Source organism: Ochlerotatus camptorhynchus, unplaced genomic scaffold (genome assembly GCF_037179485.1).
Source record: "Ochlerotatus camptorhynchus isolate MF236.1 unplaced genomic scaffold, CSIRO-AGI_Acam_v1.1 ptg000185l, whole genome shotgun sequence".
Taxonomy (NCBI): Eukaryota; Metazoa; Arthropoda; class Insecta; order Diptera; family Culicidae; genus Ochlerotatus; species Ochlerotatus camptorhynchus.
In genome coordinates, this window is record NW_027040675.1 from 3,341,139 (window position 1) to 3,357,832 (window position 16,694).

General features: G+C 42.6%; 1 protein-coding gene across 1 annotated transcript; it reads right to left on the minus strand.

Annotated features, from left to right (window-relative positions):
- Positions 1-9,429: 9,429 nt before the first annotated feature.
- Positions 9,430-11,931, minus strand: RanBP3 (ran-binding protein 3). Its single transcript, XM_065223107.1, has 4 exons — positions 11,716-11,931; positions 10,524-11,518; positions 10,373-10,468; positions 9,430-10,298 (listed from the first exon to the last, which is right to left on the minus strand). Exons 1-4 carry the CDS (start codon positions 11,729-11,731, stop codon positions 10,047-10,049), a joined length of 1,359 nt encoding a protein of 452 aa, XP_065079179.1. The 5' UTR covers positions 11,732-11,931; the 3' UTR covers positions 9,430-10,046.
- Between the last annotated feature and the right edge of the window lie 4,763 nt (positions 11,932-16,694).

A 16,694-nucleotide genomic window follows, 5' to 3' on the forward strand; every position in this document is an offset into this window, starting at 1 on the left:
TAGCTCTCTCGTCTGCCAGGGAGGGTGAGACACTTTGTGGTGAGTTCTTTTCAGGACGTGTCTGTCAATGACATATGCCAAGCCATGTGAAAAGGTTTGCGCTGCAGCCTCAACGTCATCTGGATCAAGGATGTTCTCCCATACCATGCTAGACAACACATCTATGATGCTACGGTGGTCAGCTTTACGGAAGTCATAAGAAACCGTAGCAGTATAGTCGCCGAAATCACGCACGAGTTTGTCCTCAACAGTGACAATTAGAGGAGGGTGATGTGGAACTAGCTTAGTTAGTGCACAAGGAGCCGAGGAAATTGATGGAGCCCTGTCCTGTGTGCTCACGAAGCAGAGGTCCAAACTACGACCATTTTCGTTAACTACATGGTTAATTTGAGAAAGCGTCGCTGCGCTGTAGTTGTCGAGAAGGCTAATAGCTCCTGCGTGAAATGTAGAGCTATCAGGATCTGGATACAGGAATCCGCTATGAGATGACTCCACGAAACGCCTGGCAGATTGAAGTCACCAAAAATGAATATCTCATCAACTGGAGTGGAACTGTGAAAACTAACCGACAGTGAGTATCGATGAGTTCATTGTAGCGGACTCGATCAGGTGGAATGTACAGAGCGCATAGAAATAGTGTGCGATCACCCAGATTGATGGCTGTCCAAACCTGCTCCACATTGTTCCATGAATCGTTCTCGATGGCCTTTGCCTCCAACCCGCTACGGACAGCTACAAGGACACCTCCACCTGTAGATTTACGGCTGTTGTTAGGATTCCGATCGCAACGAAAGACCTCGTAGTCAGGACCGAAGACTTGACTGGAAAGCGTTCGATAATCGAGCCAGTTAGAGGGGTAAGGGGGATGGGGGCAAGAAGACCATACGGGGCGAGATGGGCCACCGTTCGTTTGGGCATAATACCAACAATCAATAAGAAACTAACGATTTTAAATTGGCTCACTACTTGACTAGCCTATTGGCCCCAAGCAAACGATTAATGTACCCCATTCTAGTCGAAATTCTACTACTACACAATGTTTGTTTTGATTCGCTATGAAAGTTTGACAGATAAAATGAGGGGTTAGTGGATTTTCCCATGTTTCGAGGGGTGAATCGATTAGCTTGGGACCGAAGAGAGTACCAGAGCTGAGCCAAAAAGTTGAGCACGTTATTTCGGGACCTTCTTGTCTTAGAGTTACCTCTATGATAATACCTATTAACTCAATCTAATCCATCCATCTACCCTACATTGTCTAAGGATCAGCTAATCAGCTTTGATCTCGATCACGCTTTCGAATCACGCTTTCGATCGGGTCCGACACTATTTTCTCTTCGAGAGCATGCCTTCGCTCAGCTTCAACCAGGATCTCATTGCTCTACTCTCGCCCATCGGCAGCCGGTCCACCTCTCGGCTGTTGATCAATGGGCAGCTTTCTCGTCCGTTCGAAATTCAACGCTCTATACGACAAGGGGATCCGCTATCGATGCACCTCTTCGTTCTCTGCCTACATCCACTATTGTGCAGACTCGAAAGAGTGTGCGAAAATGATCTGCTGGTGGCGTATGCGGACGACATCAGTGTGATCGTCACATCGACCAGGCAAATCGATAAGATAAATAGGCTTCGAGAGAGCTTCTTCTTCTTCCTCGCATTTCAAGCTAATTGCGTATCGCATATTAGCTTATTGAGAAATCCAACTTAAACTCATGCGCGCCTGGTGGCAGGAATAAGCACTAACCGACGGTGATAAGTCTGTGACAGCCCTTGAAAATTTCATTGATTGTTTGCAAAATTATTTAATTTCAATGTAATTTCATGAAAATTTCTTGTCAGCATGGGTGAATCTTGTACAAAATGCATAAAACTATTTTGTAATGCATTGTTCTTAAATAAAAAGCTACTTTAAGACTTATAAATTACTGAAGACATGTTAAGCTTTGAAATCATCTGCCGATTAAACAACAGACAAAGTTGGCCGACTAAATCAATCGACGAAAAACTATTAAATAGGCCGATTGCTCGGTGTAGCACCAGACGAAAAACGATTTAATCTGCTGATTAGTACACCAACTGAAATTAATTTTTAAGTGACAATAGATTTAGTCGGTGGACGATTCGGGTGATTTGGATGATGTTTGTTTATTTGGAAGATATTTTCGAAACAAAGCACGATAAAATTCAGCATTATATACCATTATTACGAGTACTACTTTTTTGCTCGGATCATGTTTTGACTTCCACAGAAACTCGCTAGAATAAATAGAAAATAATAGTTTTTTGGTTGAAATTTCAAAAATGTATTCAGTTTGACACATTATTTCGGACTTATCACCGCTGCGATTGCAGCGTCACGGTGGTCGATTGAAACATGGATTTGTCAATTGCATGCTATCAACTTAGTGTTATGGATGCACTTCCACAGTTATTAATTGAGAGCATTCGATGCCTGTACCATTTTTGCATTAGTATAATTGTGTGGCAAGTACAATCATACTCTATGCCCAGGGAAGTCGAGAAATTTAGCTGTGCCTTTACCGACTGAGCTAAAGGAGGCCCCAGGAGCTGTTGCGAGAGAGCTGCTGGGGCAAAATTAAATATGCGGAAAACTCAAGAAACTGTTGCCGCCGATTTTGGGCTTTGCGAAGGCAACACAATCAACAGTTCATTACGAGTGTTATGTCTGTTTGTCTGTGATGAAACTATCGATTTTAAATTGGCTCACTACTTAACTAGCCTATTGGTCCCAAGCAAATCGATTAACGTATCCCATTCTAGTACTACACAATGTTTGTTTTGATTCGCTATGAAAGTTTGACAGATAAAATGAGGGGTTCGTGGATTTTCCTATGTTTCGAGGGGTGCATCGATTAGCTTGAGACCGAAGATAGTACCAGAGCTGAGCCAAAAAGTTGAGCACGTATCTTCGGGACCTACTAGTCTTAGAGTTACCTCTATGGTTGAACTCCGCGGTTCGGTTCGGGTGACACTACGCATCGCGACTTGAGGCACTGGCCACCGGTTCCAGTTTTACCACTATCACCTATGTCCAGAATAGTTAGCTTTGCGACAGGCCTACGCAGCAGCATTCGTCCCCTGATTCAGCTGTTCCTCTTGTTGTCCTCCACGATCAGCACTAGGTCGCCGGTAGCGACAGCCCTCTCATCGCCGAACCACTTTGCTCTCCTGGTCAGGGTCGGCAGCATCTATCGAGTCCAGCGCATCCAAAAACAGTCGAGTTGATGGTTGATCAGGTTCCAGGAATTCTTCACTACTGCCGAGCTATGGCTCGGCTCTGCTACTGGTTGTCGCACCCCGGTTGAGTTGCCTAGCAGGAAATGGTTCGGAGTCAGTGCTTCACTTTCTTCCGCGTCCAAAGGCAGGTAAGTGAGTGGACGGCTGTTGACGGTCGACTCCGCTTCGATAACAAACGTATTCAGCGATTCGGCGTCGAGCATCCGATCACTACTGTTTGCGCCCATCATCGCCTGCTTGACCGAACGCACCATGCGTTCCTACGCTCCGCCCATGTGGGGTGACGATGGAGGAATGAAGTACCATTTAGTTGTCGTATTAGTCACGGTCGCGGCAAGACCTTGTTGAAGTTGTCTCATCAGCACCCGCTCAGCGCCGTGGAAGTTTGTTCTATTGTCCGTGTAGATTTCGGCTGGAGCACCACGACGACCCACGAAGCGACGGATGCTCTTGAGGCAAGCATCCATTGACAGACTGTACAACCAACAATCAATACGAAACTAACGATTTTAAATTGGCTCACTGCTTGACTAGCCTATTGGTCCCAAGCAAATCGATTACGTAACCCATTCTAGTCAAAATTCTAGTACTACACAATGTTTGTTTTGATTTGCTATGAAAGTTTGACAGATAAAATGAGGGGTTAGTGGATTTTCCTATGTTTCGAGGGGTGAATCGATTAGCTTGGGACCGAAGATAGTACCAGAGCTGAGCCAAAAAGTTGAGCTCGTTTCTTCGGGAGCTTCTGGTCTTAGAGTTACCTCTATGGTACAACCATAGAGGTAACTCTAAGACCACTGGGTCCCGAAGAAAATCATTATTATTTTTGGCTCACTCAGTACCAGAACAACGGTCCCAAGCAGTTCCAAGCTATTTCACTCACACCTGCATGTTCTGCATGAATCCACACACCCCTGATGTTATCTGTCAAACTTTCATAGCGAATCAAAACAAACATAGTGTAGTAATAGAATTTCAACTAGAATAGGGTACGTTGATCGTTTGCTTAGGACCAATAGGCTACTATGTGGTGAGCCAATTTAAAATCGTTAGTTTCGTATTGATTGTTGGTAAGTCTGCCCTTTTATACCATCCGAATCAAGGTCGCTTCTGCCTGTCGTAGTTCCTCCTGAGTGAGGTAGCCTGTATTCTTCGCTTCACCGTAGATCCATCCGTTTCAATGCTCCCACGTATCGGTGCACGTACGCCATTGCTCGATGCATGCGCTCCCATTTGGAGAAGCGATCACAATCTATTACTGCTGGGAGCACGACCATAGAGGTAACTCTAAGACCACTGGGTCCCGAAGAAAATCATTATTATTTTTGGCTCACTCAGTACCAGAACAACGGTCCCAAGCTAATCGATTCACCCTCGAAAGATAGGAAAATCCACTAACCCCTCATTTTATCTGTCAAACTTTCATAGCGAATCAAAACAAACATAGTGTAGTACTAGAATTTCGACTAGAATGGGGAACGTTAATCGTTTGCTTGGGACCAATAGGCTAGTCAAAAAGTGAGCCAATTTAAAATCGTTTGTTTCCACCGGTTGTTAGTACCATGGACCCAAAGGGTAAGGACCTCCTTCACGCGATTTTTTTTTTTTTGGTTCACCTAGCTGTTTTTTTTAGTGTACCTGGTGCACCCGGGTACTAGAGCAAAAGACAGCAATTTGTACCAGAACAGGTGTCAAAAGTGACACAGACAGCACAACCAACAATCAATACGAAACTAACGATTTTAAATTGGCTCACCACTTTAGTAGCCTATTGGTCCCAAGCAAACGATTAACGTACCCTATTCTAGTTGAAATTCTATTACTGCACTATGTTTGTTTTGATTCGCTATGAAAGTTTGACAGATAACATCAGGGGTGTGTGGATTCATGCAGAACATGCAGGGGTGAGTGAAATAGCTTGGGACTGCTTGGACCGTTGTTCTGGTACTGAGTGAGCCAAAAATAATAATGATTTTCTTCGGGACCCAGTGGTCCTAGAGTTACCTCTATGGCACAACTGCCAGCAAAAGCGCCTGCAAAAAAAAGCGCGGTACCCGCTGCCGTGGCAGTCAGATTGAGGTGTGTCATATCCCTTATCACGTTTCTTTTTGTTTCGCCATTTTGAGATTTGAACTCGTGACTTTGGCGTGAGAGGCATGGATGCTAACAAAAAAAAAGCGGAACTAGTTAAAATAGTTAATTATCTAATCTAATAGTTCATTAGATCCAGGGCCCTTGAACATCATATATTTGGATTGTCCCCAGGAGGATTGTCCGCAGGAGGATTGCTCGAAGAACGATTGTACCCAGGAAGATTGTTCGAATAAGGATTGTCCGCAGGAAGATTGTTCAAAGGAGGATTGTCCACAGGAAGTTTGCTCGGGAGAAGGTTGTTCGAAGGATTGTTCGGAGGAGGATTGTCCGCAAGAAGATTGTTCGGGAGAAGATTGTACGAAGGGGAATTGTCCTCAGGAAGATTGTTCGGAGGAGGATTGTTCGAAGGAGAATTATCAGTAGGATTGTCCGCAGGAATATTGTCCGCTACCGACGACTCGAGGAGAAAGATTATCCGGAGGAAGAGGATTGTCCGCGGGAGGATTGTTCGAAAGAGGATTGTTCGAAGAAGGATTGTCCGCAGGAAGATTGTTTGGAGGAGGATTGTCCGCAGGAGGATTGTTCGAAGGAGGATTGTCCGCAGGAAGATTGTTCAGAAGAAGATTGTCCACAGGACGATTGTCCGCAGGAAGATAGTTCGGAAGAGGATTGTCCGTAGGAGGATTGTCCACAGGAAGATTGTTCGAAAGAGGGTTGTCCGCAGAAGGATTGTTCGAAAGAGAATTGTCCGCACGAAGATTATTTGGAGGAAGAGAATTGTCCACAGCAGTGATGGAAAAGTTCATCAAAGTTCCCTATGACTCGCGAACTTTTCCCTTGGTGAACTTCGTGAAATATCGCGAACTTTTCCAACACTGGTCCGCAGGAAGATTGATCAGAGGAAGATTGTCCACTGGACGATTGTCCGCAGGAAGATAGTTCCAGGAAAGATCTTCAGAGACAATCAATGACGTTCAAGGAAAACGTTGGGGAACGACACTCATTCTGATGCATGTTGCTTCAAAAAAGATATGGCAACACTGTGACAGCATGCGAGCGGAATTGAAAGAATTTTCGGAATAGACAGAAGGATCAACAGGGATATTCAGGATATACTGAAAAATACATAAAAAAAATCGAATAAGGATGTCTGGAGAAAAAAGTTCTGACTGATGTTCTGGATATATAAGCAGAATTTCATGGATAAATTTGATGGGGATACAGGATGCATCCGAATGTATCTTTCCCTCTGGAACATATAAAGAGCTTCAGAGTTCCGGATAATCTTCTTCCTCCACGTACTCCTTGACTCGTCGGTAGCAGACAATTCTCCTTCAAACAATCCTCATGCGGACAATCCTCCTTTGAACAATCTTCCCGCGGACAATCATCTGACTGGCGGGATCTGGTCCATTCGGTCCTCGCTACACAAGGATCGTACCTGGGTCCGCCTTGCATGATTTCTAGTTGGACCTCCAACAATTAAGTGATAAAACTGATTCCATTTTGATCAACATCAACAATGACATTAATCCTAGTTCTGAAGTTCAGGTTAGGAAAAAAGTTAGGTTAAAACAAACCGTCAGCTATTGTTGGTAAACAAACCGACAGCATTGTTGACAGCATTCCCCCATGCACTCAAAAATATAACTGCCCACAAATCTAAAAAACCTACTACGCTACTACCATAGAGGTAACTCTAAGACAAGTAGGTCCCGAAGAAACGTGCTCAACTTTTTGGCTCACCTCTAGTACTATCTTCGGTCCCAAGCGTGGCGAATCACCCCTCGAATCATAGGAAAAACCAATAACCCCTCATTTTATCTGTCAAACTTTCATAGCGAATCAAAACAAACATTGCGTAGTACTAGAATTTCGACTAGAATAGGGTACGTTAATCGTTTGCTTGGGACCAATAGGCTACTAAAGTGGTGAGCCAATTTAAAATCGTTAGCTTCGTATTGATTGTTGCTACTACTGCGTGCACTTCCATTCATATTACCGAGAACCATGATTTTTCGATAAATTCCTTCCACGCTATTGGTCCTGACCTTTGGGTCCATGGTTAGTACACAGTCCACCATGTATCTCTTACAGTCTGACGTTTGCTTATTGAATTTTACCACAGACAAACAGACGTAACATTTCATTGTGTATCTTCGTCCACGCATTTAACGGTTGATTTGAATATTATAAGTTCCGCGAACTACTCGCCGCAGCACTAGCATCGGATCACTTTGACGTTTCTATACATTCTATAGAACTTTTATACAATCAAGAGCAAATTTTCATTACGTCGAATGTAACAAAGGTAAACAAAGTCGAGCTATCAGTGTCAATTGATGCTCCTGCTATTACACTATATACTGTCCGAATATAGGATCACATCCCATTTTTAAATTTATTTACCAGTCGAATTGCTTTTTGACGTAATCACCTTCCGATCAAAAAAGTTTTCGATGTTACTTAAGTCACCCGATTTCTATGGAGATGCAGTTTGACTTAAGTAACAGCGCTGAGAAACCCGTGAAAAGTGTACGTTCGTCGTTTCGCTTTCTCATTATTAAAGTGAATAAATCGAACTGTTTGTTGCTAAGATGATTTCGGTGGTCCTAAAATGATGAATGGGCTGCACGTAAGGAGATGTAATTGATAATTCTCCCGAATATCCTGGTAAATACACTTTGACTTAAGTAACAATAGGGGCCACCAAACGACGTATAATAACTTTTGATTTAAAAACCAGTATTTTTTAACATGAAAGCTAGCGAATTGCATTTGTATGATTAGAACCCTGCTATATATGTTAAACATTGCTATCACTATGAGATTATACGAGTTTAATTGAAAATAGGAATAACTTTTCGATCATCAAAACAAAACTTTATTTTTCTCGGATTGGTGCGAATGTTACTTACGACATAATGAAAATTTGCTCTTGCAATATTGTTTGCGAGTTAACGAGCAAGCTTGTTTTCCGCGAGAAGCCCGAGAGATGTCGTTACTGAGGTCCTATGTTTTGAGATACTATGTTTTCAAGAAAAACTTTTTAAAAGAGTTACGTCTGTTTGTCTGTGATTTTACCATAGGAGTAAAGAGCTACAGAGTCCCCGTCAACGCCAATAAACAACTACGATCGTAGATGGATCTGTCATTTTCAGCGTTGTGGAAATCATGGTTGCCACTAAACATTGTGTTGTGCCGCTTAACGTTTTGACAGCTCGTTCGACACATAAACACCCTGTCGGTGGTCACAAGGTGGCAGAGTGACTTACCCCCGGACCGTGGACCCCCGGTGATCTGACCGTTTTTAATCTGAACACTGTTTAGTTTGAACCCCGCTAATCTGCACGCCGTGTAAACTAAAAATTGCTCAAATGTCAATTTGACAGCAAATAAAGCTAACAGAATCTCGCTTTTCTGGTCGATTCTCTTCATCGGGTTTCTCTTTTCTTAATAACTCGGCTTGTTTAACATTTTTCGGTGCGTTGAATGATGCTTTTACTACACTGTACTGGAACAATTTCGGAAACACTTAACTGCTCGATGAACATTTCAAAAGGTCCTATCTGCTTTGATCGATTTTCTTCTGATAACCACTGCTACCCTAATAAAATTTGTATGGTTATTTTGCTTAACGACGTGTTCAGAGTATCATACAAACCATTTGTGGAATAGTTCGATCATTTGGGTTATCGTTCGGATATGTATTTTTTTATTATGGTATGCAAACAGATTTTATGTAATTTTTACCACATAGTCTGATAAATCAGTATCTTATCTAGCGCCAAAAACGTCAAATACAACAGGGAAAGGTTTTGCAACTGAGTTATTAGCGAAAGAGAAAGTCGATGAAGAGAATCAATCAATGCAGATAGAACTTTTTTGAAATGTTTACAGTAACTGTGGTAGCTGCGAAGAGAAATTCGATCATCGCAGTTAGGCCTGACCTGCACGCTGGATGCAATTTTCTTTTCCGATAAATTAATCGCATTTAGCGAAATAGACATGTTATAAAAATTTCACAATTACCTTCAGCGCTAATAGTTCCAAACAGCGTCGATTTATTTTTCATTCCACATTTTTCATCTGTTTATTTCACTGAATTTGATCGGTTTTTTTTTACACAAACATGAACTACTACAATTTTCGACGAGTACGACAATGTTTATTGAATTGAAAACCGCATCATCAAGGGATACGATCGAAGAAGTCAGCATTATTTCTAATCAACCACACAATGTGGTCGGCATAAGAACGCGATAAGCTGCCGCCCTATTGGTAAGGGAGCTTGTTGGTTTAATTTTTTTTTATCGCATTTGACAGAGAGGACAAATCTGAGAACGATAATTGCTTCCATAACTACTGTCGTCGTACGCGAATTGTAAGATTCTTTGCAATCACCACCATCCTGGTGAAATCCTGTGTTCACTCGATAATTTCAACATCTAGACCAGCTTGGTTTTTTTTTCCAGTACACATTAAAATAGTAAACGAGGAAAATGAAATTTAGTGGAATACTTTCGAACTCGTAGCTTAATTTTCACTTTCAAAAGTTATCGAATAGGAATCGTAGGAGAAATCTAAGCAGCAATAATGGATCAAATTTCGATGTGGGGAGTTTTAGTTGGGTAGAATTAGAATAGATAGTTAAGAGTTGATGATAATCTTATGCGCTGGTTTTTTTTTTTCCTTGCTTAAGACGACGAACTGAGTCGTTTTTTCGTGCAAGGTTCATCGGAGTCCCCTTCCTTGACCGTACTGTCCGTCCCCGGAGCATCTTCGCATTCGATCGGTTTGGTGGCATTGGCTGCAGCAGCATTATCGTTGTTGTTCTCCTTGCCGGCTTCGTCGTCCTGCAACAGCGATTCCTCGTCGGCATGCTCCTTCGCCACCTGGATACGCTTGGTTAGCTCTTTGTGCAGCTTACCGATCACATCGGGACGGGTCTGCGACGATAAGGGGGATTAAACGATAAGAAAAGTTTACTCTCTGAAGAAAAGGGCAAAAGGAAGACACTTACCATTAAAAGGAAGACCTTCACCTGACCGTTGTTGTCCATGGCGGTGAGACGCAGGCTCTTCGGGCTGGAGTGCTCTGCAGTCATACCGGACCAGACCTGAAAAAAGAGCAAAATTAGACTTTAACCTTCCGAAGGTAAGACCATTTCCCACCTTTGTATTGATGACCACCCGGAGATTGCCCGCCTGCCGGAAGACAACCCTCGATTCTTTACTATCGTTATCATTAAGCCGCACGGTGCCATGGCCTCGTTCCTCCCAGTTGCTCTTGGCGAATGCGAAAAGTTTACAATTGGCCTCCACCACGTTCCGCTCGTCCTCCTCCCCCGTAAGCGTTTCCACCTCATCAAACTTCCTCTTCAGAGCACCGCGGCTTTCCTCGTACCGCCGAGCTGCCTCTTCCAGACTTTCGTCCCCTCCTTCCGATTTGCTACCACCTGCTGCGCCCGTTGCCACCGTTCCACTTCCCCCGGCGGCAGCAGCAGTGCCGCCACCAACAGCAGCCGGATTTGACGACGAGGAATCATTACTATTTGTGGTAGCGACAGTACTCGAGAAGGACAGTCCAGCCGTCGCGACCGATCCCGAATCCGATTGGAGGTTCTCCCCTGTAACCCGCTCGTGAACGTTCTGTCCAAACACGAAGCCCGTGTTCTGGGTAATGGCCTTCACGTTAGCAAACAGATTCGACTTGGGAAGTGTGCCTCGGTTCAGCTTCGCCAACGGATCCACATTCTCCTCCTTGTCCGTTTTGTCATCCTCTTTCTTCGGTTGCGATCCGTCGTCCTCGCTGACCTGCGTCTTTAAGAATGGATTCGCCCCAAAGCTATTGCTGTTTGTCTGATCTTCGTCTTTCTTCTGTGCGCCGAAACTTCCGAAGCCACCTCCGAAATGTGACGGCTTCAGCACGCTTGGTTTCATATTGAAACTGTTGATTGGCCCGGAAGATCCGGCAATGGAACTACCACCAAACATTCCTCCGAATCCTCCTCCGGCACCAGCCCCCGATCCGAACGTCGCAGGCTGTCGAAGGATGCTCGATTTCAACTGAAAACCACCTCCGCTCGAGTGCTGCTGCTGAAGCGCTCCGGAACCATTCGAGCTGTTCGATTGCGACGATTCCTGTTCCTCGTTTAGCATGTTGTCCCCTACGTAGAACAAAGAAGAAAAACCCATTACTTTTCCTTTCCTCATTCACTCCCACCCCACGGCACGGGGAAAATGCAAAATTTTCCCTACAATCCCCACCAGCCATCAGCAAATTCCAAACAAACAAAAATGTTCGATCGCACCACACACAAACACTCCCTCTTTTCCCGCACCCGAAACGGAACAATCTACTCACTTCCGACGTTTGCCATTGGTTGCTTCCTCTTTTGGGGGGCACGAACGATGATTAACGTTGCTTCGATATTCCTGTTTTCTTCCGCTACGGCCAAACCTGCGGATGGATGAGAATGGTTCCTGATCGGTGCAGGAGCTCGCTGCGGATGGGATGGATGATGCTTTTTTGGTGGAAAAGTCACTCAGAAACGAAAGAAGAAGACTCCGCGGATTCGTCGCGAGAAGCGTCAGAAAAGTGTCACGTCAAAAATTATTCTTCCCAAAAGGGGTATCGTCCGAATGTGCCGACACCACTGATTTGAGCCAACTAAAGTAGAGCTGGGAGATATTCGATTTTTTTTTTAAAGGCCGATGAAATTATTATTAAAGATTATTTATTTCTGTTCAATATTGAGGGTCTCGAGAATTTCTAACATTATCTGATATTACTTTTATCTTACTGAGTTGTAACATTTAGTTGGACATCCATTGAAACATTTGTAGGCTATAAAAGAAGGTGACTTCATTTCAAACGAAGCAAAAATAACTTTGGAATCCAGTGTGACCAAAAAAGAATGCTACACGCAGAAAAATCTATTGTCGAAACAAACATATTTGAGGTAAATTTAAACGTAAACTCTGTTTGTTCTGGCTACAAAAATAAAAATAGGTTCATTTCAAACGTATTCCATGTTAAAAGTCATGTGATATCGATGTTTAAAATAAAAATAATGCTACGTTTATTTTAAAAATATTCGTGTTGAAAATAAACTTAAATATTTTTGTATGAGTTGTCAATATGGGAACAAAAATAAATATGATTATTTTAAACATGCTGTTCATTTTTAAAACAAACATACATACTTTTAAATTATTTTATAGTACGTTCAGACTACAGAGTTATAACATGTTATAGCGCTATCTTGATGGTGGTTTCTGTGTTGCAATTATTTGACAACCGTTATAACATGTTATAACTCTCCAGTCTGTACAGCGTTTAAAACAAAATAATTCGAAAAAAATATCTGCAGACAGGTGCATCTAAACTCCAGCCATTTTTCGGAGTTGATTAAGGGTGGTCTGTAGGTAGTGGCATCCTGGTCCGGGATCAAATATGATGCCTCCACGGTATCGGCTTCTTTCTACAGGGAAGGGGGACGAACCGGAATAGATTCAGAATTTCGGATTTTCGTTTTTTTTTTTCGATGTCATGGGGGAGGGTCAAATGACGATCGGCGAAACGATGGAGTGACGTTGAATTGTGGGGTTTTGCCTTGGGCTCCGCTGGTTTTGTCGAGCTGGAACATTATTTGGATGATTGCCTAGATGGGTTTCCTGATCGATGACTTAGTTTTCGCTGCTTGCGGGTCGTTTTCGGTTGAGTTCCGAGGAATAGCAGGAGCTAAATTCTGCCGAATGTAAACAAGAAAACAGGTGAAGGCATGACACGCTAAAAATAATTTACTCAAATCATATATTGTTGAAATAAACATGCTTTTGAATTTAATCAAAAAATACATATTTTTGATGCAAACATGTTTTGAATTTACTTTGAATGATTAATATGTTTATAGAATGAACATTTAAATTTTTGATTCGTTTCCGTGTAAGATGAAACAGTCGGACGAAAAAAACTTTCAATTTTAGTGTCCTCTTTCATGGTCCCTTTCCCCAAATTCATCCCCCCGTATGCAAGGTACCTGATGCTGATGTTTCCTACATTACAATTTCTATTCGGGGTGTTTTTCTGGTTATGCTGACTCCTCGGTTGAGTTGAATTTTAGCGCTCTTTTTTATCAAAACAATCACATCAAAATCAGAAATGTCCCATTTTTTAATTTCGATTAACAACTAGGGGAATTTACGTATTCTCGGCAACCTAAGCAGCGATCATTTTTCTATAGTCTTTTTCTCTAAGGAACGCACAAATATGCAGTATTGGTTTGTTTACAATCTTTTGCTGCCAGCTGCTCTAACAATTTCAGTCGAAAGAATTATCAAAAACTGTTTTGAAACGCTTTTACAAAGCTCCAATCTTCTCTAGTGAGAGCGACTATTGTGGGCAACATCTTTTTATTCGGCAACCTTTCTATTTGAGCTGCGTGTTAAACGGCTGTGCTTTCATCGGCAACTCGAAATCAGCAGCATGTTGAAGTACGTGTGTTTCATTTCAAGAAAACCCTGCTAGATTACTTTTTCTCGGTGAAAAAATGTAATCAAATTGAAGTTGAAAGCCTAAAGAAACGTTTGAATGCATTCAGAGAAGTGTGTTCGTAAGAAAATCCAGTGAAATTAGCGTTTTTAATTTGGGTTGCCGAAAATAGTCTGTCATGCCGAAGCCGTCATTTCCAATAATTGGTTATTTTTTGTTCGCTGTGCAGTCATTTTTCCACTAATGAGAATGCAAAGCATGTTTGAAACGATGGGTGATGATTCTCTGGAGAAGTTTATCGGCATGATATATTCGATTACAATTTTACTTTTCTGTTGGTTAATCGATTAATCGATTATTCGAATAAAAATTGGACATCACTAGATGACTGTGAAACGTCATTTCAAATGTAAGGGTTGTTCCGAGGGGGAAGACAGTGAGAAACTCAGATCAATCCAGAATAACTCTGAGGAACTCTCTTGCTCTCTGATAAACGGCTGTATTATCTCGATTGTTTTGACAGCGCAGCCCAAGCAATCATATTTATAAGTTTGGAACTCGCAGGACTTATCCTCAAGTACATGTCCTCACCAGAGCTGGTTGCTGGAAGGGAATATCTATTTTTTCGCTTACTCTAAGCATCTGGATGCTCAGTAGTATTAAGGTGGCAATATCCTGTACAGTTGAAAATAGCCAAAACCTCTATGACAAATGCAACGGAACAGTTTCTGATTGTAAATCCTAAGTTCTCACCAGCAGCAGTCCAATCACGACCCTACCAATTCATTTCAAGTTGCACCCATTGCTTAGTCCTTCTTCCCAGGTGGCACATGCCCATTCATCGTCCTCCTGTAGCGGGAGGTTCAATGCCCGTGTCCAGGACTAATCTGCACACCAACAACAACAAAGGAGTCGCAGGGGGATTTGTCATTTTCAGCGTTATGTCATGGTTTAGGTCCTCAACTTGAGGATATGATTGCCAGCAGAGTTGATAATAGAAGAGTTAAGTCCGGACAGTAGTCATGGATGGCACAAGGGTTGAGTGGGAGGAACAAGGGAAAAACTAGTAGAAAAAGAGATCATTTCCATTAAGTAAGGACACTAATGACGGAATCCATTTTCCACACAATTTGGTTTAACCACTTCGCAATTTCACGGGCACACATCTGGTGATCTACTTAGGCTGTGAACCATTTGCCGAATTAAATTTAACTCATGGTTAAAAGTGACACTTCGAAAGTTATTTTCTATGTTCGAAAATCCCTGTGCTGTCGATCGACCGGTTTTCGAGAAGAACTCAGCCAAAGTTGTCAAAATTTAACTTCTTGTCTGTCAAAAGTAACCAAGCTCGGATAGCAGGGTCAATCAATAACTTTTCATCTGTCAAATTTTAACCAAAAGTTAAAATAATCCACCAAATGGTTCAGAGCCTTAATGGGCAAAGTTCAAAGTTAATCTACATGTCTGCTGCAGAGAGGCAAGCATTTCATTAAATTTGCCCACCTGTATGACTTCTGGATGGCCAGTACCAGTGAAAACGCGAAGTGAAGGGATTCCATGAACCTCAAATATTGCATCCGAACTAACATTTGCATGGTCAGATTTCAATGTCTATATGCCAAACTAATTCTGTTTTCGTCGCAATTTAGATCAGATCCCAGAGCAAACCAGAGTAGCTCTGAGCAACTCTAAGTAAAAGAGCATTTGAGATGTACTCAAATGAAAACCGTCTTCCCCCTCGGGTTGTTCATAAATAATGCGACAATTTGAAAGGGACTGCGGCTAATCACTAATTACGTCCCCATGGTAACTGAAATAAACACGAGTGCTGACCGGTTGGTGTGACATCCCGCATGAACGCGAACCATAACTTAACCTTACCGAAAATGGTTAAACATTGTTTATAATCCCTACTAAAGTTTAACCAACAATCAATACGAAACTAGCAATTATAAATTGGCTCACTGCTTGACTAGCCTATTGGTCCCAAGCAAATCGACTAACGTACCCCACTCTAGTATAAATTCCAGTACCACACTATGTTTGTTTTGATTCGCTATTAAAGTTTGACAGCTAAAATGAGGGGTTACTGGATTTTCCTATGTTTCGAGGGGTGAATCGATTAGCTTGGGACCGAACAGAGTACCAGAGCTGAGCCAAAACGTTGAGCACGTTCCTTCGGGACCTACTAGTCTTAAAGTTACCTCTATGGTTTAACTGAAATGGTTATGGAACTTTACATGAAAGTTTGTGTGAAAAAGTTTTAACCTTATATATTATGGTTTTTTGGAAGTGGACCTTAGAAATAATGGGTTGTTAATAACCATTATCAACTCGCACAGGACTTCGACAAGGCGATGGTCTTTCCTGCCTCCTGTTCAACATTGCGCTAAAAGGTGTTATGAAACGTGCGGGGCACGATCTTCAATAAGTCCAGCCAATTCATCTGCTGACGACGTGGACATTGTCGGAAGAACGTTTTAGGCCGTGGCGGAGCAGTACACCAGGCTGAAACGTGAAGCAGAGAAGGTTGGATTAAAGGCGAGATTAAAGGTGAATACGTCGAAGACAAAGTATCTGTTAGCTGGAGGAACTGAGCGGGATAGGGCTCTCATAGGCAGAAGCGTGACAATCGACGGAGATGAGTTCGAGGTGGTGGATGAATTTGTGTACCTCGGATCGTTGATGACGTCAGATAGCAACTGCAGCAGAGAAATTCGTCGGCGTATTATTGCCGGACGATCTCCACAAGACCCTGAGGTCAGGCTAAACTTCACCTTCGTACTAAACGTACCATGTACAAGACGCTGATAAGACCGGTAGTTCTCTACGGGCACGAGACGTGGACG